General features: G+C 40.1%; 1 protein-coding gene and 1 long non-coding RNA gene across 5 annotated transcripts in view; one reads left to right on the top strand and one right to left on the bottom strand.

Annotated features, from left to right (window-relative positions):
- LOC308089548 overlaps window positions 1–25,892 on the top strand; it is a 204,518-nt gene that overhangs the window by 154,175 nt on the left and 24,451 nt on the right. The window lies entirely within an intron of this gene.
- Window positions 7,811–24,969, bottom strand: LOC308088013 (spindlin-1-like). Of its 4 annotated transcripts, none has more exons than XM_080432327.1 (7): window positions 24,609–24,969; window positions 19,289–19,579; window positions 16,841–16,889; window positions 16,181–16,275; window positions 11,892–12,047; window positions 10,782–11,015; window positions 7,811–10,447 (listed from the first exon to the last, which is right to left on the bottom strand). In XM_080432327.1, the coding sequence occupies exons 2-7, from the start codon at window positions 19,338–19,340 to the stop codon at window positions 10,248–10,250; spliced, it is 786 nt and encodes a 261-aa protein (XP_080288453.1). In that variant the 5' UTR covers window positions 19,341–19,579; window positions 24,609–24,969; the 3' UTR covers window positions 7,811–10,247. The 4 variants fall into 4 exon arrangements, with proteins under 4 accessions (XP_080288453.1, XP_080288452.1, XP_080288451.1 ...); XM_080432326.1 differs by having other exon boundaries at window positions 19,289–19,576; XM_080432325.1 differs by having other exon boundaries at window positions 19,289–19,576; window positions 24,620–24,969.

Raw genomic sequence — 25,892 nt, 5'->3', positions numbered from 1 at the left:
GAAAGTGTATAAATTGTGTGTTTACTTTGTTGTGAATTTCTTTTGTTTCAGGAGGAACTGCAGTTAAAATAATATTTTCTTTAAAAGGTGTGGGGAGATGAGATGGTGAATGAGAATGCAATGATGTATTTGTTGTATATATTTAGGTCCATTATTCACTAAATGTTTCAATCCATCTAGTTCCTTTAAAACTGTTTCCTATGATGGTATTATGAGGTGTGTGTGTGTGTGTGTGTGTGTGTGTGTGTGTGTGTGTGTGTGTGTGTGTGTGTGTGTGTGTGTGTGTGTGTGTGTGTGTGTGTGTGTGTGTGTGTGTGTGTGTGTGTGTGTGTGTGTGTGTGTACAGTTGTGATTGAAAAATAATTTCCAAACACTAATTAAAACCTGTAATGTTTGTTTTTATTCTGAGTAGGTAGGCAGAGGCAATAACTCCAAAAAACACCAGATGGCGCTGTGGACAATTGTATATTTGCTTTGTGATCCCAGAATGCATCACTTCCGAATACATTATAAAATACGTTGCTCTTCTGGCCGTTAAAACATAGATAACGAGTTATATTAACCCCGAATTCTCAAATATTGGACTATTTATATTCATAATGTTGCATATGAATGATTTTGAAGAAGAGTAAAATATAATGAACCATGACTGAAACCACACGTCCAGTAGAACATATATAGTGGTGGTTCCAATTGCAATGCTGATCCTTTCGGTTCATTCAGATGATGATTGGGTTTGATCACAGGTCTCTGTGAGAGGTGCAGCCCAACAACTTGTTACGCTATGCGCCTCAGCCCTTCTGATCCTGAACCATACATTAGATTAACTTCTGTATAATACAATTCAAACAATAATCTATATTCTCTTATTTACATTATAGGCAAGAGATTACAATTACAGCAGATATGGGGAAAGTACCCATTTATCAGCTTCAATTTTGTATAGTTCCAATTTTGGCTTACCCTAGTTTTAACCAAATCATGCTTGCCTGTTCATTCTACAATATGGACATGTCATGACCAATAATAACAGTTGCTTACAGTTTGTATCATCTATTTATATTTAAGTCTAAGATGATAAAAATGATGAACCATGACTGGAACCACTGCTTCAGTTGAACATGAAGAGTCGTGGTATTGGTATAATGAGACAGAAGTCACTTGTGGGTGGTTCAGATCCAAGAAATAGTAAATAAGATTAATTGCAGACATCTGTGACAGGTGCATCTCAACTACTTGTTACGTTATGCGTCTCGCCCTTCTAATCCTGAACATTAGACCAAATAAACTTCTGTTCAATACATTATAAATGAAAATCCATTCACCCTTCACACTATTATAGGCCTACTCAGTGATGGTAGAAGTAGGCCTCCTCACATTTTGTACTTAAGTTAAAGTACCAATACTGCAATGTACTGTTACAAGTAAAAGTTCGGAATTAAACATTTACTTGAGAAAAGTACAAAAGTATTGGTATCAAAATGTGCTTAAAATACCAAAAGTAGGAAGTACTCATTATGCAGAATATCCCATTTCACAAGTTTTCAAATGTATAAAATCTTTTGAAAATAGCAGATGTATAGCAGATACAAGTTCACAATGCGTCGCATCACAAATGGGCGAAATGTATAGACCCCTTAACAGACAACGTCACACTGATAAGAACCAGTATGCGCGCGCAGGCCGGCACCAAATGAAACCCAGCCTGTCATATCTTGCTCAGACACGCCTCACTAGCCAACACACAAGAGGAGGTTGAATGTACTGAAACCATGCCCACCCCGAAAAAACATGTTGGGAATTGATTGCATGAAACAATCACCTGTGCGTCCAGTCTCAATGTTGGTAAACAAATAATTGGGTAATGTATGTTTTGTAATAATAATCAAAATCTGCAAAGTAAGTAACCAGTAAAAAAAAGTTTTCAAATATTTGTAGTGGAGTTAAATGTACAATATTTGTGTCTGAGATGTAGTGGAGTAGAAGTAAAAGTACTGGAAATTGGAAATACTACAGTAAAGTAAACTTGAGTAAATGTACTTAGTTACTTTACACCACTGCCTTTAAGAACTTTTGTTTGACACGATCAAAATTAAAATCCATATTCTCTTATCATGCTGGTGATAGTAATTTCAGCAGATATGGGTAGAGAGTACAGAGTACCCATTTGCCAGCTTCAATTCAGAATAGTTCTATTTTGACTACCTAATAATTTTAACCAAATCATGCTTGTCTGTTCATTCTACAGTAATTATTGCTTACAGTTTGTAGCCTATTTATTTGAATTGCATACATTAAATAAACAGAATGAACACAAGAAAAAACAACAAGAACATTGTAAATGCATGTATTTTTATTTGCAATAAGTCACTTTAAGTTTTGTCACATTATTATTATTATTATTATTATTATTATTATTATTATTATTATTATTATTATTATTATTATTATTATTATTATTATAGTTATTTTAACCCGACTGCTCTAGTATTTTTACGATTTAAATGTAGAATGTTGCATAGAAATGATTTTTGAATAACTAAGATGATAAAAATGATGAACCATGACTGAAACCACTGCTCCTGTTGAACATGACGAGTTGTGGTGCGTTTAAATCTTTGATCCTTCGGTTCATTCAGATGATGATTGGGTTAACTCACAATAATTTGTGACAGGTGCAGCTCAACTACTTGTTACGCTATGCGCCTCAGCCCTTCTGATCCTGAACCTTAGACAATAAACTTGAACACATTCAAAATAATAATTAATATTATATTATGTTATGCTGGTGATTACAATTGCAGCACACATATGGAGAGAGTACCCATTTGTCAGCTTACATTTTATATTAAGAAGAAATAGTAATTTTTACTCCCTAGTTTTAACCAAATGATTCTTGTCTTGTTTATTCTGCAAGATGGAAATGTCATGATGACTCATAACAGTAATGATTGTTAATAACATAAATACAAATAGACAGAATGAACACAAGAAATAAAAACAAGAATATTGTAAATAGATGTGCAATAACTATTGTCACTTTACATTTTGTCACATTTAGATTCATGAGTTATTTTAAGCCGACAGCTCTAGTATTGTTACGATTTAAATGTAGGATGTTGCATAGAAATAATTTTGAAGACTAAGATGATAAAAATGATGAACCATGACTGACACCACTGCTTCAGTTGAACATGAGGAGTCGTGGTGCATTTTAACCTTTGATCCTTCGGTTCATTCAGATGATGATTGGGTAAAATCACAACACTTTGTGACAGGTGCAGCTCAACTACTTGTTACGCTATGCGCCTCAGCCCTTCTGATCCTGAACCTTAGACAATAAAATTAAGCACATTCAAAATAATAACATATTATGTTACGCTGGTGATTAGAATAAAAACAAAAACAATATTTGTCTGCTCTGTTATTCAGTCAGTAGTCCTGTCAGTCAGACGGCCATATAGGATGGGCCTTGAACTACAGTATAGGCTGAGGGACCCACATATTTTATTCCTTTTATCTATATACATTTTAGTGAATTGTCAGTCGGCCTTGTGGCCCAAGGGCCCGAGCCCCATTAGCTCCATTGGCCCGGTCCGAAATCCATCCTTGTCCTCCTGTTACTGAATTGATATAGTTGCATACTGTAGGAATGATTTTGAATAAGACTAAGATGATAAAAATGATGAACCATGACTGAAAACACTGCTCCAGTTGAACAGGAGTCATGATACATGTTGACTTTTGATCCTTCGGTTCATTCAGATGATGATTGGGTGAAATCACAACTGTTTGTGACAGGTGCAGCTCAACTATTTGTTACGCTATGTGCCTCAGCCCTTCTGATCCTGAACCTTCCCTTAACATTATAATACTTAATTACTACCGTTTCAGCCATTCAGGAGAGAGTACAATTTGTCAGCTTAAATGTTTTGAAATATTCCAATTTTGTCTGCTCATTTCTTGGTGTCATCACTTCCGATTTCACTTGTTTAATGTTTATACTGTATCCTGTATGAGTTCGCTCTCCTGATTGGATGTAATTGTTATCCCGACCTGAAAATGCATTTAGTTTATCAAAGAGCTGTAAGAGACATGGAGACTCCTGTTACTGAACAAACACTTTAGTTTATAGAAAGGATTACTATCAAAATGTATGTAGAGCTATTTAACACTAAATCTTAACAAAATGTAATGACTGATAAAAGTAATGATTGCTATCACACACTCACACAAAACCCACTAACACAGTGACAGGGGAGACAATAAATTACATTTGCAACTTTGATCTATATTAGAAATAAAAATGTTTTTGACTTTGGAAAAACATGTTTTGAGTTCAGATTTACCATCATGTTGTTTCTTACTTTATTTTACTATAATTAGATGGTGTAAAATAGTTGCATACATGAATTATTAGGCTCGTTGATACAAAATAAGAACATAAATACAGTAGACTTGTTTGGAAAAACAACAGAGAAATGGTTTATTTTTGTAAATAGAATGAGCTTTTCACAGCTGTACAACACTGGCATCTGTAGTTGGCACTCTTTAAAGGGACAATTCACCCAAAAACAGAACTCACATTTGCCATTTGCTATTAAGCTCTTAAGAAGGTGAACACGCTGAAACACTGATTCTGTGATCCGAGATCAGAGGAGATCAGGACAGGAATAACAGATCTGAATTCTGCTTGAGGGTGAATTTTTCATTTTATTTTGTTTAAGAACCCAAAAAATACCAGTCTCTGAGACACACAGTACAAAAACCATAATAAAACAAACACACCCAGAAAGCCACAACAGGAGTTCGGCCCACAGAACTGACCCAAGGAAGAAAAGGAAACAACATCAACATGCAAACTCACACATTTACACTGAGCTATATTAGGCATGCAAAAACAACACTGTTCTTTTAAAGAGGGTCGGATTGACAGGAAACACGCATACAGCACACACACATACTCGCACACACTCTCACACAGTACAGCACGACAAATATTCCATAAAGTATCAATGCCAATGTTTTTGCTCCTTTGTCAATGATGTGCGATTCTACCGATGTCCACATCATGTGGGATTGAATCCCTCTGACTGGTTCTATTTCTGTCCAGCCCAGTCAGAGGCTTGCCAGATCTTTTTTGTTTGTTTGTTAGTTTGTTTCCTAGAAGTGATACTGCAATTTGAACAAAACAGGGTCACCCAGTCTGAAATACCAGATGCACTGTGGCAAGGGGACAGCTTTAAAATCAACCCCTCAGTGCCTTGTTTGAACCATAATGGACACATACAGGATTGGGCTTATAGGGTGTGTTTATTTTATTTCCTGTGAGCAGCAATGACACCCTCATGGTCAGTAGATAGATATCTCTGTGTTAATGTTGTCTCTTTAGGCAGCGCTACGTCCAGCGTTATAGGAATATACGTCTTAATCTTCCCATGGTCAGTCACTGTGGAGGATGGAGTCCTGTACCTTCACCAGTCAGATGGGACTTTTACAACAGAATCAGTCTTAACAGATGTTAGCCATGCCAGTGATAGCTGGTACACTGTACCAGCCTGACAAAATCCTACCAGCATCTGTTGGGGAGGGGGGAGACTGGTGTTGGGGAAAGGGGGGTACTGGTGTTAACAATTTCCACCCTAATTAGGACTCAAAAACAAAAAAACATGGGTCAGTTGGTCAGCAAATCCACATTACTGAGAGTTCAAGAAAGAGAGAGCCGGCCCGCCTTAAATGAACAACATGGTTTTCCCAGACACTTTTGGAGACTTCTTCTTAGGGTCAGGTCTTGTTTAAGAGCCGCCCAAACTGTCTCCACCATAAGAAAGAAACACTTCTATATCCTTCCGGAGGTTTCTGTGAGTGCAGGTGTCCACAGTTGTGCGTTGAAGAGTTGATGTAAGCGGAGGACTAACCCTCACAGATTCCACGTCAGGACCAAACCAGGGCTAACCAACCAGAGCTTAACCATTTAAACCCCATATGGTTGAGCGGAGTCCCACAGGGCTCTATACTAGTGTCTTTTCCATGTTCCGTTATTGTGGGGAAAGCTTTCGCTCTGCTATTTCACCGCAATATGGACGCTGGGGTTTAAGGGGTTAAGCCTCTGATGTTTTTGGAGGACAAAAAAGAAATCTGGTTTCCACTGCAGAGCCAGGTTTGACTTTACTACTACTACAAAAAGACTTGATTAAAATTTTAAATAATTATGCTTTAAAGTGTAAATATGCTTCTTTCTCAGAGCCTTGACATTCAGATGGTGATAACCCCGAGTTGGACCTGCTGTGGAATCGTTGCCAAGGTGACCCAAACATGTTGCTATACCGTGGTAAACCACCCAAGATGTCTGCAGTCCTGCATTTGTCTGGCACTAGAGCCTCTAATGTGGTAGATAGACTTTATTCAGTGGCATACCGTTACACAAAAATGATTAAAAAAAAAAGGACCATACCGGTGATCTGTCATGTTTAGCCCATTGATTTATGGGGCTTGAGATAAGATAATCCAACACACACTTGACCTCACCGTTATTCTGTGTCAAATTTACGTTATCGCTGAGTATCAAAAACATGTATTGATTTTATAAGTATAGCTAAAAATAGAAAAAAGTGATTTTAAGAACAAAATTCCAAATGCTCTTCATGATTTATCAACCGTAACAGAGCTTATCCTTGACTTCATTATTCAGGTAAAGCTTGCTAAGAGTTTAATGACTATGGAGAAAATGTAAACAAACATGATATCTAAGAAAAAACTAAGCCATTAAAGCCAGAATGGTTTATATTGATGTACTGAAGCTGTGAGTACAAAAAAAAAATTGCCTCCGGTATGGTCCTTTAAACTTCTATTAAAACAGTAATATGAAACAAAATCAGATGAACAGTTCCTCTGAGAGGTGGAGTGGTGTTGCAGTGGTAAAGCGGGCCATCCACAGCAGTGGTTCCCTAACGTTTTTAGCACCCAAAAGAGAAAGTCTCCCAGGGAACAAAACTAGTGAAAATAGCAGATCTACAAGCTCACAACACATCTGCGTTATGTTATGAGCTTGTAGATTGGCTATTTTCATTACTTCTTAAAGTTTTTTCTTTTTGGTGAAAATGTCAGAAAATCTTTTGAAATAATAATTAAAAACAGAATGTTAACGGTCATCTACAGCACTGTTTCCCATACATTGGGTCCCATTTGTGGATATCCCCGTAGTGGAAATTACCACTCGACATGCTCACAATGTGGATGTTTTGTGAGCTTGTAGATCTGCCATTTTCTCTTTTTGGGAGTTTGGGAACCAGTGATCTACAATATCTCCACGTTGCAACAGTCTGCATAGAATGATGTAATTCCATCAACAGAACTGGAGAAAAAAAAAAGTTTAATCTCCAACGGAACAACAAACCCAAACAGAGCAGAGATGTTGTGAAAACTGGGCTCATTAAAAAAAAAATAAGTCAGTCTTTAAGAACCAATGATTTCGACAACAAAACTCAAGATTTGTCAATCTGCAATGCAATAACTGCAAAGAAATAAAAAAAATTAAATCCCATAAGGGTAAAAACGTGACTAAGTAGCAGTAATCTAGCATAACTGTTGTTAGCCGAGCTACTGTATGCTTCAAGATCAAAACACCTCCAACTGGTATTCTGGTTAGCGCATTATTCATGGTGAGGTTCCACACTAGCCACCTACAGTATGGGTTAACAGGAGTACAACAGGCTAATACAGGTAAATATTTATAATATATATATATATATACACACACACACACACACACATACATACACACAGGACAGGATGGGAGAGAGAGACAGTATATGTTATAAAATCAATTTTTAACAAGAAACAATACAGTTAGATGCCAATAGAAAAAACATAACAAGTAGGACAGAAATAAAAGTTGTATAAAAATGTGTCGACATGAAAAATGAAGAGAGAAAAATAGGCTTCGACCAAGAATTTTAGCATAATTCTAAAATAATAATAGAAGAAAAAACAAACAGAAGAACTGAAAGGCAGGCAGAGAAACAATAATAAGGCAAGTTTCCATTGACAATATGTTGCACACTTGATTTAAAACTAAATATATGGATCTTTGTCACAGCTCTTAAAAACAACAATAAACGAAAAGACTGCCCCATGAAAACAACTTGTTCAATGAAAACCTGCCTGTTGTTGGTTTGTTTGTTTGTTTGTTTGTTAGGCACTGTATGGACGATGGACAGGTGTGTGGGCTGAACTGTGGTGTGGAACAATACTTGGTGGTAGAGCCGTTAACGTCAATAGTTCTGTTTACAACTTCAACACGGTGGCATTTTTTGAATCATAGCTCCTGTGTATTTTTGACTTCCAAAACCGTTAACCGTAACCGAAAAAAAAGAAAACATATGAGGGAAATTATTTGGAACCAATGCAGAATAAAGAGCTAATCTGTGGGCTAATCATTTACCTGGCAGACAGCAACTTCTTTTTTGTACCAATGTATTTCCCCATATCGTAAAGAGCACTCGGTGAACGAAATAAACGTAACAGAAAAAGATTTTAAAGATCAAGTCAAGATGGTCTGTTTTTAAGGTAATCTGTGAGAGAGGTGAGCTGCTACAATGACGGTTAGATCATTCGGTAGAGAACAAAGTGGAGGGAGACAGTTTTAAGAACATACACAGAAAGAAAATGAAACAAAACAAAACAAAAACATGAGTCTCTAACTCAATGTCCTCTGGTTCTTTAAATCACGGGGAGGGGAAACAAACAGATGTGTTTTAATTCCACTTAAAGAGTCTTCCGCCCCCACCATAGACAACTCTGCTCTTTGAAGCACGTTCGCTAAAAACGCTCTCCCATTGGACGACGTGTGCAGTAAAATCCTCAGCGATTAGACAAGTGATCCTTTACGTACTTCCCCGTTCAAGTAGGTTGTCCATGTACAATACAGGGGGGGTGCGATCGATCGTAGCGGCTCCATCCACACTCCAGAGATAAATCCTCACACAAGCATTCTGGGAACGCAGGGCCATGGACTTGGCTGGCAGAGAGACGTGGGGTTTCAGTAAAAGATGCCTTTAGAGAGATTTTGATGTAACACTACTATATGTTAAGAGGTCAAATCCCCCAATCAGACGCAGACCTGCCCCTCCCCCTCAAGGTTTTTCAAACGGTCTCAGCAGCTTTCAGGAGATGCGTCTCGATCAAGTACGGGTGTCTTGATCAAGTCGTTTTATTGTCTTGCGAGGGATTCACAGACCTACTTCACTGCGTTAGGAGGAGGCTGATGTTTCACTATAGGGACAGCGAAGGATCTCAGGACAGATTTAGTGTCGGTCATAGGGCCGCACGAACATGACCAACACAAGAATCCTGATTATTTAGCTGATTATTGTAATCCTGATTATTATTGTTTGGTGGAAAAATATGATTTTACAATATCCTTAATGCCTTTGTTGCACATTGTGTTTTAACTGTACCATATCTTTGGTCAAATAGTATGTGGGATGGATGTGATTTGATTGTGCCTCTGAACATGATGGATGGGGGAGATGACTTTTCTAACTTTATTAACTGTTGTGTAACGAGACGACTTTGCTGCCCTAGTGTGGGAGCTGTAGTTTTTTTTTCTTAATGGGTCTTATCTGGTCAAATATGAAACATTTGTTAAACCTTAGAAATGTCTCTCTCAGCTATTTACTCCAACAATAAACAGTGAAGACAAAGTCAGTGCTGTGCAGGTTTTTTTTTAACAAATTTCTACAAATTTAGCCCAGCAATAAGACCATGGGAATTAGGTTGTCTTTTGTGTTCTCGAGTTCAACCGAAAAACACAATGTTAGTATTCGTAATGAAAGCCAAATGGGCGATCCTAGCTTGTTGCAGCATAGCTAGGCATATACAAGCAGGTATACTGTATATATGCCTTGCTTTGTTAGCTTGCAGCTGGAACATTATTTTCAATAATGAATGCTAGCCGTGTAAGCATGTCGTCCTTCTAAAGGAGTGAGAGCCATGTGAAGTTGTAACTACTTTTCTAGCCTTCGGGTTTTTCTTTAAGAAACAGGTCTTAACTAGTCTGGACCGGGTTTAGATCTTCCGTCTTCAGGTACTTCAGTGCGTTTTATCTGGGTTCCAGTCAATTTTCCTTTTTTGTTTTGGATTTTTTTCTCTCTCCAAACGTATTTTAACGATGTTCTCATCTTCAGAGAGGTCAGGGAGAGGTGGTTGCGTCCTTGCTGGGAGGGGAGGGGGGAGGGGGGGGTGTCTTAGGAGGTTTTGACCAGGTCATACACATAGATGTGGAAGTCGTCATCAAACTTGATGAAGTAGACGGAGGGCTTGGCCTCCACCTGGTGGATCACCATCCCGGAACGCTTGCCACCGTCCTCCTTGGCGTATTCCACCTGTTTCCCCACCAGACTGTCCACCACCTCCCCGGGTTCTCGCTCCGCTGGCACACTGTCGTCTGGATATGTGAGAGTGAGATTGAAAGAGAGAGAGCGAGAGAAGGAAGGAGTGAAATATCATATCAGCAGGAAGGAGGTTTGTGTTTAACCCTTTGGAAAGCATCCATCACTTTCGATTTTAACCACTTTAACTTATACTTTGGCTATTCAAAAATAGGAGATCTACAAGCTCATAGCGCAGCACGAGTGCCGCGGTATGAGCTTGTAGATCTGCATTTTTTTTTGAAAATCATGAAAGTTTGTTCAAATCTTTGAATATATATCTTTTCAAGCGAACAATTGTAACTCGAATCTTTCTCGAAAGCCTGATTGGATAAAGCAGTAAATTCGTACTGGAGTCGGGCATGATGCGAAGGTCTCCCTCCTTGTAGTCGTCCAGTAACTGGTACATGTACAGGACCGGGTCCTTCTCGTAGGTGATGTAGAACCAGGCGGTCATGATGGGGGCTCTGGCTAACACCATCCCCCTCCACTCCTCCTTGGGCCCCTCCTCCGTCTCAAACATGTGCTCTACCGCCTTGCCGATCATCGTCTCCGCTAGCATCGAGTCGCTGACACGAGCCGGAGCTGGTGGTGACGGAACAGCAGAGGACAGGTCAAAGTTTCAACGATGTACGCTTCAGATCCGAGATCAGCAACAATATTCATCCATCTATCTACTACATCTCCCACTCTTGTCATGCAAGACCTATAGCCATGAGAGGGTTCTCATTGCTGTAACTAAATAACAAACTAGCTAACAAAAAACTTAATTTAATAACGAGCTAACTAAAGACTTAATTAACTAGAAGAAGCAGAATGAGAAGAAGAAGGTAGACCTTTATTAATGCTGTGGGAAATTAAGTTTCAACTTCATCCAGCTGATGGCTTCTCAGGGGCACTGAGGTCAGAGCGGCTAGGGGTTAAAGGGCCCGATCTTTAAGCCTTACCCGTTATGCCTATACTTTTTAGAAATGTTTGACTATTTTGAAAAACATTTTAAAATATTGAAAATAGCTGATCTACATCGACACATTGTGAGCCTGTAGATCGGCTATTTGAACCATTTTAAAATGTTTTTCAAAATAGTAGAAAATGCTAAAAACCTTTAGGCATACGGTGGTGCGCAAGAGAGGGCCCTGAAGGCCAGTCCACTCCAATGCAACTCCGTGCAACCATTATCCCCAAATGGCACCGGTCTGCAACTGGTCAGTCCAGACCGCTGCAACAGTCTCTAAAACATTTTTGTTGCAAGAAGTTGCATTGGTGTGGACTGGCCCTAAGTGTCTTGCTCGGGGACATTTCGACACGTATACTTGGGCGGGCGCCAGGAGGAGGCGAACCGGGCAACCTTCTGATTACCAGGCGGCCTCTCTACCCACCAAGCCATGGCCGACCAACATAGAGCAGCTAGTGAGCTCGCTAACAAACTCAGTAATTAGCGTGCCACGTGAAGATTCTTACCCACTCTGTCAGGCAGGACCTCCAGTCCTATCACCCTCTCGTCGCTGTACAGCTCCAGGCCGTAGATGCAGTCGAAGCCGTCGTATTTGATCAGGTAGAGCGACGGATTGACGGGCACCTGGTCCAACACCGTGCCCTTCCACTGCGACGACTTACCTACATAGACACACAAGAACCAGTGTTAATTTTGTTGACTGAGACTAAAAGACAAAAAATATTAAGTCGACTAAGACGAAACTATTTCAGATGACTAAAATAGGACTAAAAGTAAATGGTGTTATTCAAAACACTAGGATTAAATCTAAATTTGCTGTCAAAATTAACACTGGTATTTAGGTACCATGAGACAAAAGAAATATAGATACTTAATCTACTAAGACTAGACTAAGACTAAACGATTTCAGACGGACGAAAATAGGACTATAACTAAATGGTGTGTTATTCAAAAGACTAAATCAGAATTTGCTGTCAAAATGAACACTGACAAGAACAGACAGACATTCAGAGTCAGGACAGACCTAGTCTCGCGTACTATTCCACAACCTCCGCATGCTAGCATACAGAGTCTGGAACTACACATCCCGAAAGCAGAAAGCCGCCACCTGTTCGTCATTTCCGTTCACGAAAATATATTTTAAAATATCTTTGCATAACATTTTTTTATTTCTATTTCTGCTAAGCAGCAAGCTATATCTTATGCTTAAATGATTTTCATTTACATTAGGACAAATTTGCACGACTGTAAAGACGAAAAGAAAGCGGGGAGGAGGCGTCGCATCCGCTTTATGGCTTTCTCCAGACTGTATGATGGAAGCATTTGAAAACTGTGGGAGACAACGGTCCGGCTCACAAGACTAGGACAGACCACACCGACAGACAGCAATAGAAAAAGTAATGAAATAGTAATAATCATGTCATTAAAAAGCGCTAAAGCGGCTTTAATATCAATGTGTTTGTCAAAAAACTGAACAGTCTTCCACCGCAAGATAACTACTACTCCAACTCCAGCACTACTACCAACACTACCAGTAGCACGTTTGGGTGAAATTCCCCTTGAAGGTTAGTCATCATGTCCAATCCCTTTGATGTCAGCCTTGCTAGCTGAGCCTGGCTATGTTAATCTACCAATGGCTTATTAATGTCTGGTCCCATGACTCCATTTAGGCTTGAAATGTTCTACTGTTCTGACACTATGTGGTGTAGTGGTGATTTTTTTTACTGGAGACGCCCGTCTAGGACAGGCTTCAGACACGCCTCCTCAGGAGGCTTGGCTCAGACACGCTCCGACCAGTATTATCAAATATTCATTTTTAGTTTGAGCATTTAGTTTGCATTTTAAAAACATTGTTCAGTTTTCTTTTCCAAGGAATGCCTTGATTTATAGATCCTCAGAAAGAAGGGTAGGATATGAGAATGCATGTAGGGCAGGCTATCGACCTGTGATGGTGGAAAAACAAAAAAGAAGATGGGACGCTGATAAGATTCGGCTATCCTGACTATGGCTTGTGAAACGAGTTTGATCTTTCACTCCATTGCCCTGGGGCTAGACCAACGCATTCTACTGAATGGAGAGACCAGATGGGGGTTGGGTTGCGCATCTGAACGCGTTGTAGCGTTGTACATTACAACTTCGTTGTACAAGGGTGTCATGCAAAACTAGACGATCTGCAAGCCCACAACACATCCCATCACGTTGTGAGCTTGCAGATCTGCCATTTCTGCATGTATCGGTTATTTTTTTAAATCAATTATATTTCTAATAATCGATTACATTTTCAATTAGTTCGATTAACTGTTGCACGTCTACCCTTCTCTCTATGGTAACCGCTAGCATACAAGTAAAAAATATGAATATTTAGGTATGTAACTTCCATACCTTCACATGTCTCTCCCTAAAGCAGTGATTTTCAAAATGTTTGTGCCCAAGGCACACATACTGCGTGTGCAAGTCACAATCTTATGGCATACCCGTAGCAAGAATTGCCGCCTATAATGACACGTCCAAAATAGTATCCCTATTGCAAAGACACAGATCACAGGGTGGCTTGGCCTACCAAACCTCTAGTGTTATTATTAGGCAGCCAACCTACATAAGGTTCTGCTTTGATGGTTGAACAAGCCAGAGAGCTTGATGCCGTTTGAATGCTAAATATTTCTGTACTTCCCCTCTTAAACCTATTAAGAACGGGAACGCATCTGTGTCCTCTTTAACCATTATTTTATACTTTGGCTTTTAAAAAATAGCAGATCTACAAGCTCACAGCCGCACTATGATGGGGGGGGGGGGGTGGGGGGGTTCGTGGCCAAATACATATAATTTTGGGGGGTTCCTTGACATCTCCTTGAGAGCCACTGATATTATAGCAACATACGTTTTTCTGAAAACCATTTTGTAGAATCGGCCTCAGGTCTTAATGGGTTAAAGGCTGGGTGTGCAGTAATTTACCATTCCCTCCCTCAAAGTACCATACTAATAAATCCAATTGTCATTTCCACACTAAATCTGGGCACAAATTAAGACAGAACTTTTAATGGACTTCACTCTCAATATCAGTACCCAGCAGCAGCACCCACTGGTTTTGCCGCTTTAATTGCCTGCTTAAGAATACTCCTACACTGTAAATCAAACTCTCCCCCCACCAACTATATCCTGGTTATAAAATACCCTGAACAACCAAGGAGAAAAAAAATCTAATTTACAATCAGAGGGTCTGTTGACAAGTTCTTTTCATCCTGGCAATCACTCCACAGTCTGTCTGTATCCCCTGCTCATTCAGATTAATATATTGACTTGACTCGATTAACGCCTAATTTAGTCGTTACACCAATTAACCCTTTATTTTCTGTGTTGCCACTGCCACACCTGAGGAGACCTCACCGGGAGGACATAGCGCCTCCGCCATACTACTCCCATTCAACACCCTACACTGACTGGTGCCACCGCAGCCCGTAGGAGCTGCTAGCGCAGCGACAAAGATCGCCCTGCCCGAACATGGTCAATTGTGTTCGTGTAGATGCTCTGACAAACCGGCTGCACGGCGTCTGATTCTAAACCCTAGAGACTCCACGTCTCGCATTGCCAGTAGCGGGAACTTTGCACCAACTTGGGAGCAAAATACCACATACTGGGTAAGCTTGTACCAGTGTTGATTTTGACAAGACTTTAGTTTTAGTCAGTGTCTTTTGAATAAAATTCCATTTAGTTTTAGTCACATTTTAGTCGTCTGAAATGTTTTACGGTTAGTCTAGTTATAGTTGACTAAATATCATAAGATTTTAGTTGACTAAATCTACAGTTGATTCAGTTGACTAAAATGTATTTTGGGGGTGCCTTGATAGCGTCATAAGGGCTGATTTTACACTTGGTTGCATGCTGAAAATACCAAATCTACAAGCTCACAACGCGTCGCAGCACCGACACGTTGTGAGCTTGTAGATCTGCTATTTTCAGCATGCCAAACATAAAATGACTTTTAGTTCTACTGGATCTCGTCTCCACTAGTCCCTCACTAACATTTTAGTCTAGTTTTTATTTGTTGGCAAAATTGTCAATATAGTTAGTCTCAGTTTTAGTCATCATAGCTTAGTTTTTATTTAGTTTCCGTCAGTGAAAAAAGGTAGTCGACAAACATTGTTCCTCATAGTTTTAGTCGACGAAATCAACACAGGCTTGTACACAACCCACAACCTGTCTGGTCTCATGTGGTGCGAGTCTGTAATCCATTTTTCCCGGAGGACTATCTATGTGTTTTGGGGAGAGGGCTAACAAACCAAACCCACCACCCTAAAGCCAGTAATGACACAAGGGTTCATGTGCACACGACCCTGCCACACCGTGCCACGTAAAAAAAAAGACCTTGCTGCGCTCGGGTGGCGCAGTGGAAAAGTCCCTGCCCACCACTACGGAGGTTGTGGGTTCGAATCCACCGTGGTACGTCCGACTTTCTCGGGCGTCTATGCAAACACAATTGGCCCGTGTTCGGGGGAGGGAAGCCGGGCGGGGAGTGACAACACAGATGTGTGTGGGGAGGAAATAACTGGCATAACGACTAAATTGGGGAGAAAAAGTGTCACTAACATCCCAAATAGAACACATGCATGGCCTGCTGCCTTCTTGAAGATATATCACCCCCCCCCCCCGTCATCTATTTAATTTAATCTAATCTGATTTTGTGTCATGTCATCTAATTTAATTTAATCTGATGTCATGTAAATCTCATTTCATTGCACCTAATCTTATTTCATGTCATCTCAGTTTATTTAATATCATCATATTGGATGTGACTTACTTCCTTCCTTCCAGATGTGTTGGATCCTACAACCAACAATGTTCCTCCTGGATTGGGAGAGAGATTTACTGGGGCCTACACTGGTCCTCTGCTTCCTAGAGAGGACACAGAAGAGAAAGCAGAGAGAAAGAGAAATTAGTTGTTTTTTTTAAAGAGTAGATGAAGACAGATGAGTGTTAATGACCTTTGTGTAAAAGCACTGATCTTCAAAACAAACATTTTTATTAGCATTAATATGCATAGTGCACCATTATCATTCATACATTCAAAATACTCCAGGATAAGAATCTACATTTGTTTTGAACGTCTGAAGGTTGTATGTTAAGCTGGCTGTTCACTAAGGGAGTTTTTGTTTTAGGAAAATTCATAGAGAAGGCAGAGAAGGAAACTCACAGCCTGGACAATCAATATGTTTATGTATTCAGTTTGAGGACATCTTGGTGTATGTTAATTTTGTGAGTGTCTTGTAAGCCTGTGCGGGCTGGGCATCTTGTGGTGCAGGACACTATAATAAAAGATTATATCTATCTATCTATCTATTAATATTCATCCATACGGGATTAGTAGCACCCATTCAGTATTATTATTCATGTTAATATTCATGCAATATTAGTATTACTATTCATAAAATATCCATCCTGTTAAGGAGTTTTAACTTACTTGTGTGAATTCTTCTTCTTCATCATGTTTGCCGACACCCCGGAATGTCCTGAAATCACAGAAAGAAGTCTGTTTAATACTGGTCTTTGGAAGAGTTGCTATTAAAGTTGGTTTTATAACCTACCAGGACCTCTAGTACGGCAGGTGTTCTATCCTACCAGGACCTCTAGTACTAGCCTGGAAACCAGACGAATCTGCCAGTGCAAAAAAGCCCTCAGCAGCTTAGTCTGGCTCCGCTCCATTGTGATTGGATTTCGCGGCCCTTGAAGTTGTGGGGCACCAACCAGTATGCAAATATGGGGCAAGTTTATCACCAGAGGTATTTTTTTAAATCTGCCCCTTGGAAATGCAGGTTCCACACAGAGATTCCAGACTAATATCTAAGCTGATATTAGTCTGGCCATGCCAGGCTACTCTAGTACTGCTGGTGTTCCAGCCTACCAGGACCTCTTGTACTACCGTTTTTCTAGTGAACCAATTCTGCTTTTAACCTGATCAACCCAACAATGGATCTAATAGATTTTTTTAAATAATCGACTGAATCAATTAGTCTGATCAACCACCTATTAAGCTCTACTTTACACGTTATATATGTTGTACATCTGTGTCATGCAAAAATAGCAAAAGGGCTGATCTACAAATTCTACACAGCCAATCTACTCACAACGTGAGCGCGTAGATCTGCTATTTTCAGTATTTTCGAAAAATCGATTATTTTATTACAATTTTAAATTTCTTTATAATATATCAAATCGATTAGTTTGAGGAACTGTTGCAGTCATACCAGTGTTGTTTGTGGCAGCTATTTTAGTTTTAGTCACATTTTAGTCATTTCTATCTGTGAAGGTTGACTGATGGTTCGAGGCTCCAAAAAGTCCAGAATGTAGGTTTGAGTATATTTATTTCTCCCAAACAACAAACACCGAAAGTCCTGTGCAGTATTTACAGTGCAGGCCTTGGCAAAATGCATAGGTTAACCGAATAGGAAAGACATCAAAATGAAGACTTGGAAAAAATGTATAGCTGCAGACAAAAAGACAAATAACTCAGGCAGTGCTATACCAGGCTATACCTTCTAACTAAGGCCCTGCAGCTCTCTCCCCTGGCTGTTGTCTGTTGGCAGCCAAACTCATACTAAACTTAGTCCATCCCAACCTGCACTTTATACCAGGTGGATCCTACCAAGACAATGACCTGTAATTGGTAATCAATTAACTAAAATAAAGCTACATTATGGGCCATGAGTTACTTACACAATTACATAAGGAATTTACCAACAATTCAAATACATTTCCCAAGCCAATTAATTCACAAACTTAAGAGAGTACTCTTAAACATCGACAAAACACCCCTCCTCTACAGTACTTGGCACCTCCCAATCAAACAGGATTGCCAGTACTGCAGAGGAGAGACCGGTGACAAACAATGACTCATTTAACAGTTTCAAATAATAAATAGAAAAGCTTAAAACTATTGAATGGTCCTTGTGATCTTTGTCAATGCAAAGATGTCCATGATGATTGTAAGAAAACATGCAATACAGAACTAAAACACTTCCAAGCCGGCTTGATGTTAACTGGAAACAGTTGTATAGTTTGTGTGCATGCAAAGTTACTGTTCTTGTCTATAGGGCACGGGTTGCCCCGTGACACTATCCTTGATAGTTTTAGTCGACGAAAACTCAAAGTCAGTTTTAGTCGACGAAAACTCAAATGGTTTTAGTCCCGCTTTAGTCATTAGTTTCAGTCAAACAAATAAAATAATGTATTTACACTAATTTAATTAGGTCAATACAGGATTTGGATTTAAGATATGACTGTGCTAACAGTATTATCATGAAATATATCCCATTTTGAATATTCACATTAGGGGATAACACAATATAGGCTACAACGCATCACACATTCACACATAAGTCTCGTCATATTTTAGTCATCAAAGAGCTATGTTTAGCACGTCATCGTCTCGTCTTCATCGTGAAAAAAAGGGGCGTTAAAGAAATCATGTCATCATTAGGGATGGGACGATAGGAAAATTACATGTCACGATTATTATTAAAATATTTGCAATTAACGATATTATCGTGATACTCAAAATAAACGCCATTTTTGTTAACCACTTGAATCCCCAGCATCCCTATTCTGGGGGGACCGTTCGCCAAAAATAGCCGATCTGTTTTATCAAGTACTACAGAGGGTTTAAGTACTGAATGTACAGCTCAACAAAAGCACATTCATCCTGGTGTATGACGGAAGATCATTTCACGATCAATTTAAATCTCTGCGATACGATTATTATTGTGAGTGTCACAATAAACGATAATAACGATTATCGTCCCATCCCTAGTCGTCGTCGACGATGACGAAAACAACACTGACCCATAATGAATGAATGAACAGACAGACAGACAGACAGACAGACAGACAGACAGACTGACAGACGACTCACCCCCATCTGCTCTGGGCCGCTGGGCAGCTGGACTCTTGAATGGGGTCTTCATTCATCCACCTGGGAGTGGGCAGCCGGGCTGCCAGTGCACACTACAGTCTGGGTCTCTGCCTCCGCAGATACTGGGCCGAATGGGAGGGGGGAGGGCAGGGGAAGGAGGAAGGGGGGAGGCACGGCAGGGATTACACTGGCCCCTTGGTCGGCTGCATACAGCTGGGTACAGGATATCAGCTGGAGAGAGAGGGGTGAACTACTGTACGGTATGTGTGTCTGCGATGCTCCGCCAACCTGCTGACAGAGGAGAAGGAGATTATTAGAAAACAAAAACGTCCACGTTTCCTCTTGCTTCATGAGTGACGGACGGTGTCTGTCATTTGTGAGGAACCTGTTCATCAGAAACACTTAATAAGTAGCCTTTAATTGACTTTTTCCTGCGTGTCAACAGATGACATAAAAGGTCAGAATCCCAAGTTGTCATGTAGAATATGTATGGTCTTTGCTTTACGTCTGAATCCCAGATGATTTGAACAACAGTTATCTTCAGTTATCCTTAAAGAAGGCTCCCTCAGCAACCTCACAAGTAAACCTCATCATGGTAATTTGAAGTGGGGTATTGGCTGCCATGTCAACTGAACTGAAAATGTGATACTGATAGATTTCAGTGTACATTTAAATGTGCCTTCTATAAGTTCTTTTGATAAGCGCCACAGGACATAACGTAACAGTTTTTACAATAAAGTTGTTATCTAGATTCTACAGTACTGTGTACCGCATTAGAAACTCTTGCTTTCCTGACTCTTTCATGTGACTTGCCAGTAGGTAAAGTAAAGTTGTGCCAAACCCCTACTCAGGTTACACTAGCGTTCAGTGCTTTAAGTTGATGATACGTTTGTCCTTGGAGGACCAGTGGTTCCTAACCCTGGTCCCCAGAACCCTCTGTACTGCTGATTTTCCGTCCTACCAGGACCCCTGTACTGCTGGTTTTTCATCCTAACATGCTGTATGTGAACAAGTAACCAACATGAACATACATCTGTATAGTGTGTTGTAAAGCATCTATCAAAGACATAGGCAGCAAGAAGTGATACAAGGGAACAGAAGTTCTAGGGGATGAGGTGGAGTCTGAAGAGGTGACTTTTCAGACGGACAAATCGACTTCATTACATTTACAATCACCTATTGTTTTCACCAAGATGTCTGACAAAGCGTTTACAGCTTCTACAGTATGTCTCTCTTAAAGCGTCCTAATTGTTACGGAGAATCCCCCTTATATGGGCATTTCCTTAAGAGGAATATAGGAATGACTTATGATGTAGCCACGACTGGGGACTGTCCTAATATGGTGAATACTAAATCACAACGATATAAAGGCCAGTCAACGATGGAACAGTTCAGGTCAGTAAGATCTGTATTAAACAGTAATAACAATACAAAAGAGAAGATGGGAACACTTTTCACTCCCAATTGCGCAAGTAAGACTAGAAGACCCTATAAGAGGTGGCTGTGTATCGTTTATGATAGTCAGTCACTCATATTTGATACGGTCCGTTTCTGGCGAAAATGTTACTAATTCGGCAGAAGTAACATCAGCGTTTTCATCAAACATCCGGGATCATTTGTTTATTTTTGGAACACAGTTCTTATTTGATGCGATATTAAACATGTCTATGGGAATTCAGAATGGGGGACAAAAAAACGCGACCCAGGTAGGATGCATAAATTACGTCAGACTTCGGTGCTCTATACCATATACAATTTAGTCACATGATGACGGCCTTCTCCTGTCCGTATCAATTGAGGAAGGAATTGAGAAATTAATATTGGATTAAAAAACTAAAAAACATACTTTTGGATAGAGTTCAATCCAACCTGTACCCTATATCAATACCCCCCCCCCCCCAGTCTCCCCACGTACACACACACAGCATCGACCACCACCACAATAGAAAATGTGATAAAGTCACCCAAGTTCAATCACAAACACTGAGATACAGTTTCCACTATAATAAAATGCTGGTTACTGTATCATCATTCATCACTGCTAATGGCTAAAAAACACATTGCTGAAACAATGAAAGAACACCGTGTTTTAGCATTGAAACCTACTGTAGATCCTTGACTGGAATCAAAACAGGAATGAACGTAACCAAAACTATAATTTACCCCAAATCACTGTGGCCTGTACAGGAGCGAGCTACACACAGACAGCAGACATGTAACACTGCAGTAATACAATCGTCTGGCAGCCTGAATGCTGCCCAGACAGCCTCGGTAAACAGGCCCTCTCTAGTCATCCTCACACCCACATAGTTTATGAGAAGTTAAACTTCAACATGGGCAATGGCAGGATAAGATCAAAGTTTAACGTCACATTCGCTGTTTTTTTTCCTGTCTTGTGTCACCTACGCGAGCATGTAGGTCTTTTCGCATTTGAGTAAAATGGTGACGCCCCCCTTGGCTTGGGAGCTTGTACCTGTATGAGTGACAAATAAATCCCTAAACCCCTGTGCGATTGTATCATTTGTTATCTATAAATACATTATTCAACACAGCTGTACATCAATTTACTGCACTTTGTTGTGCAGTAAATAGTTACTGCACTTTGGCTTTGTAGGGCAGAATTGATACTAGCCCTTTATTGACCCCCAGAGAGGAATTAATGATCCCCTAATTGATTACAATTAGCAGGTGTAGCTAAATTAAAATACAAAACATTTTTTAATTACCCCAAAAAAATGATGTTGTCCGTAGTGGCCAGCATAAAGTATATTTGTAGGCCTTCTTAGGTCCAAGTTTAAGTGTAGCCTGTTCATAATAAACAGCCGACATTTGTACTTTAGTACAGTGTGGTTTAAGTGTAGCGAAATTAGTAGTAGTGTTTCATTTTGGTGTAGCGAAATTTAAATACCAAAGAAGTGTTTCATTTTTATGTTATTTCTCATGAGTGACACCAGTGACATTTCACTCAAACGCGAAAAGATTTCCATGCTCGCGTCACCTACACATAACAATGCCATCATGTAACGTTCCATTAACCACTTAACTCCATACTTTGTTGACTGGAGTCCCCAAGAGGTCTATACTGGGACCCCTCATTTTCCTGCGTTGTAACCTTGTAGATCTGATGTTTTTTTCTGAATGTGTGCCCTAGAATAGTGACGCTAGGGTTCAAGTGGTTAAAGCCCTATTCATACCTATTCGTAAGCCCGGAAATAGCCGATCAACAACCTCACAGCGTGTCAGGAAGAGACGCGTTGCGAGCTTGTAGATCAGCCAGTCAGTTAATGTCATGTACTATAACATAGGCCATTAAGACCGATGACTGCGGTCTTAGTTTAGCCTACTTCCTGAATGTAATGTATATATTATTGTATAATGGTAATCCATATCATCATGTGATTCTAAGTCACTAGTGCAGTAAAAACAGGAAAGTGCCAGCTGTGATGAGTGAGTGATCACATTTGTTAATCGTGTTCCTCACAACCCCATGTTCAGCAGTCACTATCTATCCTCCATCATTTAAAAAAAAACATCTCTTCAAGAAAAACCCTCCACCACAATTTCATCTTCTATGCGCTACACTGTAAAACCCTGGGTGTTCGTTTAACTCTGTGAGTGTAACAAATTGGACTCAGGGACCATGTTTTCGGGACAGGAGTGTTCAGTGTACTACTTTCATTATGCTCCTAGTCTTCGTTTAGATAAACATAAAATCATTATGCTGCTCTCAGCTTTTGTCCAGTCACTGTGATGTCTCCAACATCTCAGGGCCATCGTCTGAGCAATATGGTTCTTATCTCCGCATCCTTACCATTGCTTGTCGTTTTAAAATGCAACATATTCAACATGTTCATTTGTTCCATTAAGTGCATACAAAGATCATTTGCTCAATTCACCAATTGGTCATGATGACCAATTGTCACCAGTCAATTACATTTCACAATTCAATTACAAAAGAAAACGTATGTTTATGACAGTCACCAACCCAATATCCTGAAAAATACAAGCTAATCCACCTCACATCATTTCATATGGTGGCGTTGCTGTTGCCAACCTACTTCTCTTATTCTATGGGTCACGAAAATCTGTTTTGCTAAAAGTCAAATTTGCCATCTTGAGCTCGAATGGCACCTGCTGTTTGATGTGAAGTTTGGAGTGCACACTGCAGTTATGGCAGAAGGGTACTTTTAAAAAGAAAAACACCTCTGCATTTAATTTATTATTAAGTTCCGGTGACACAGGACCTTCCTTAAGATAACATTTTAAAAAAGCAGGGTACTTTAAAACAGCTTGGGTTTCCTGCAAATGCCACGAGGATTAGAATTGTAATTTTTCCTCCCCGACAGTGTGATTTAAATTTGATCAAATCATTATGATTTGTGACCTTAAAATCTAAAGTCAAATCAAATCATGGATTTTGAGAATCGTGACATCCCTGTCTTATATTACCATCATGATGGTGCTGCAGAATTAATGTCATTTCAATCACATCATGCATGAAGTCAAAGCCCAGAGTCTAACCTCAGTGGTTCAAACCCCTTTTTAAGGCAAGGACCCCCAAATTGATTATGCATTACTGGGCCGTGGACCCCCCCCGAATAGATTTTGAGCCAGGAAAAGATGTGTGTTGTTTAGATTCAAATGTAGTACAGAATGTCTGGAGAGTCAAACCTATGATCCATACATTCTCTCAATGGGCTAACTCCTTTTACAACTGTTCCTCATTTTGCTGGGAGACCCCTAGGGAGGTTCCCTGGACCCCCACTCTGAGAACCACTAGGTTGTACCACTTTTTTTTTTTAAATGACATTTTGAGTCCATGACCTCATCAATGATGGACACAGCCAGGCATCATCAACCCTTCCACAAATGACCTCCTAAAAACTGTCAATCACATTAACCGTGTCAGAAGGTCCCAAGAAACTCACATTAACGCTTGTGCCACCAAATTAAAAACACATTATTGTTTACAACCTATAGGTATGGGAGGGGGAGGAAGGATCTATTTGTTTACTGTCGCAATACGCACATGGGGGGGCGACCCCCTTGTATATCGTTGCATGCCAACGGTGAGCGAATCAATCAATGTATACATTCTTATTGATTGACCCCTCCAATTCACGAGGCGACGCTTTATGGAGCTCCCCTTTATGAAGCTCCAAAAAAGCCGCATTGGTGCGAAAAGGCGCAAGAAGCGAACAAAGGAGAGGGAGGAAGGTACTGAGTCCTGCTCCTAACGTCATGGACCCACAAAAATGCATGCGTTAAACGTTAAAACCGACCATCATGCGTCCGAACATCGATATATCACAGCTCTTACCGATATCTTACCGATAGAAGGATCAATATCGCCGCATATTCGATCAACCGTGGGTCTAAATTGATCCCCTCTCTCTGTGCCTTTCCTTTTGCATACATACAACAACCCTACAAAAAAAATCTTTCCAGCCCCAGAGTCCCGCCTATCGCCCGCCTGCCAAATAGGGATCCGCCGTGGGTCTGTGTGGTGGAGGTATGCGGGCCGGAGCTTCCTGCCAAATGCTGCTCTCTTTTTTCACTCTGAGGCTGAGCTCTGCGCCGCGGTACGACGGTGTCGCTCGACAAATAAATATCACAGATCTACAAACCCGACGACGGGCTCGTCCCTGACTCTGCGGCTCGTCCTAGTCGTAGGCCGGCTGTCGGGCTTGCAGATCTGTTCGTTTTTGTTGTGGCGAGCGACATTCTCGCGCGACTTCGCCCGTGTTTCGCGCGGAACGTCCACTGCATTGTAGTGTGAACGGCGACACGGCAGGTGGCGCTCTGGTTTCAGAGTCAGAACGTTGACATTTTTATTGGCTGATCATTCTGCACCTTACACAACTCTGTACCCTTTAATTACAGTTTAATTACATTTAAAAATGCTGTTTGTGTTTCATTTTATATATATATTCATATATCTTAGCCTTGGATCACAAGACGGTCATATAATATAATGACAGTCTTGTATCAAGGCTACATATCTCTATGTTTGTTTTCAAAGTTGTGATGGTGACAGCTCTTTACACATTTTATTTACATATTTATTTGTCTTTCTAGACTGAGTATCTGTATTATATACATATATAATTTTAAATACATTTCTTGTTTTTGTTTGTTTTATTACAAACTTGTTTTTGGTAATGTAAACGTATAGTATCACTATCCCATTCCCATGACAATAATAAAGCCCCTTAGTTGGAATTTAATTGAATTGAGGTAAGAACTGAACTCAGAACAGTTCTCCATTTCACTTCCTGTTGCGTAGTGATGGGCGGGGCCGCGTGCCTGGAGGGAGAAAAAAACCAAAACACCCACCGGTGGGGTTTGTTCCTTTAAACTCTGTTGACAGCGCGAATGGGCGGTGCTCTAGATTTCTCCCCTCACGCTCATTCAGTTCAAGAGGACTATAGCTCCATAAGGAACCTCTCGAGGTTCTTTATGGAGCTAGAGGACTATTAAAACAAGCAGTGATGTCTTGACTGTATTTTCGTTTTGGGGTGTTTTGTATTGTTGTATTTTGATGATTTTATTTTATTTTATGTTCTTTACACAACATTACCTGCTCTGCCAATGTCTACCTCCT

The sequence above is a fragment of the Gymnoscopelus braueri genome (assembly GCF_963280865.1).
Source record: "Gymnoscopelus braueri genome assembly, chromosome: 7".
NCBI lineage: Eukaryota > Metazoa > Chordata > Actinopteri > Myctophiformes > Myctophidae > Gymnoscopelus > Gymnoscopelus braueri.
The sequence above is the reverse complement of the archived record's forward strand: the minus strand, read 5'-3'. Positions and strand labels throughout refer to the sequence as shown.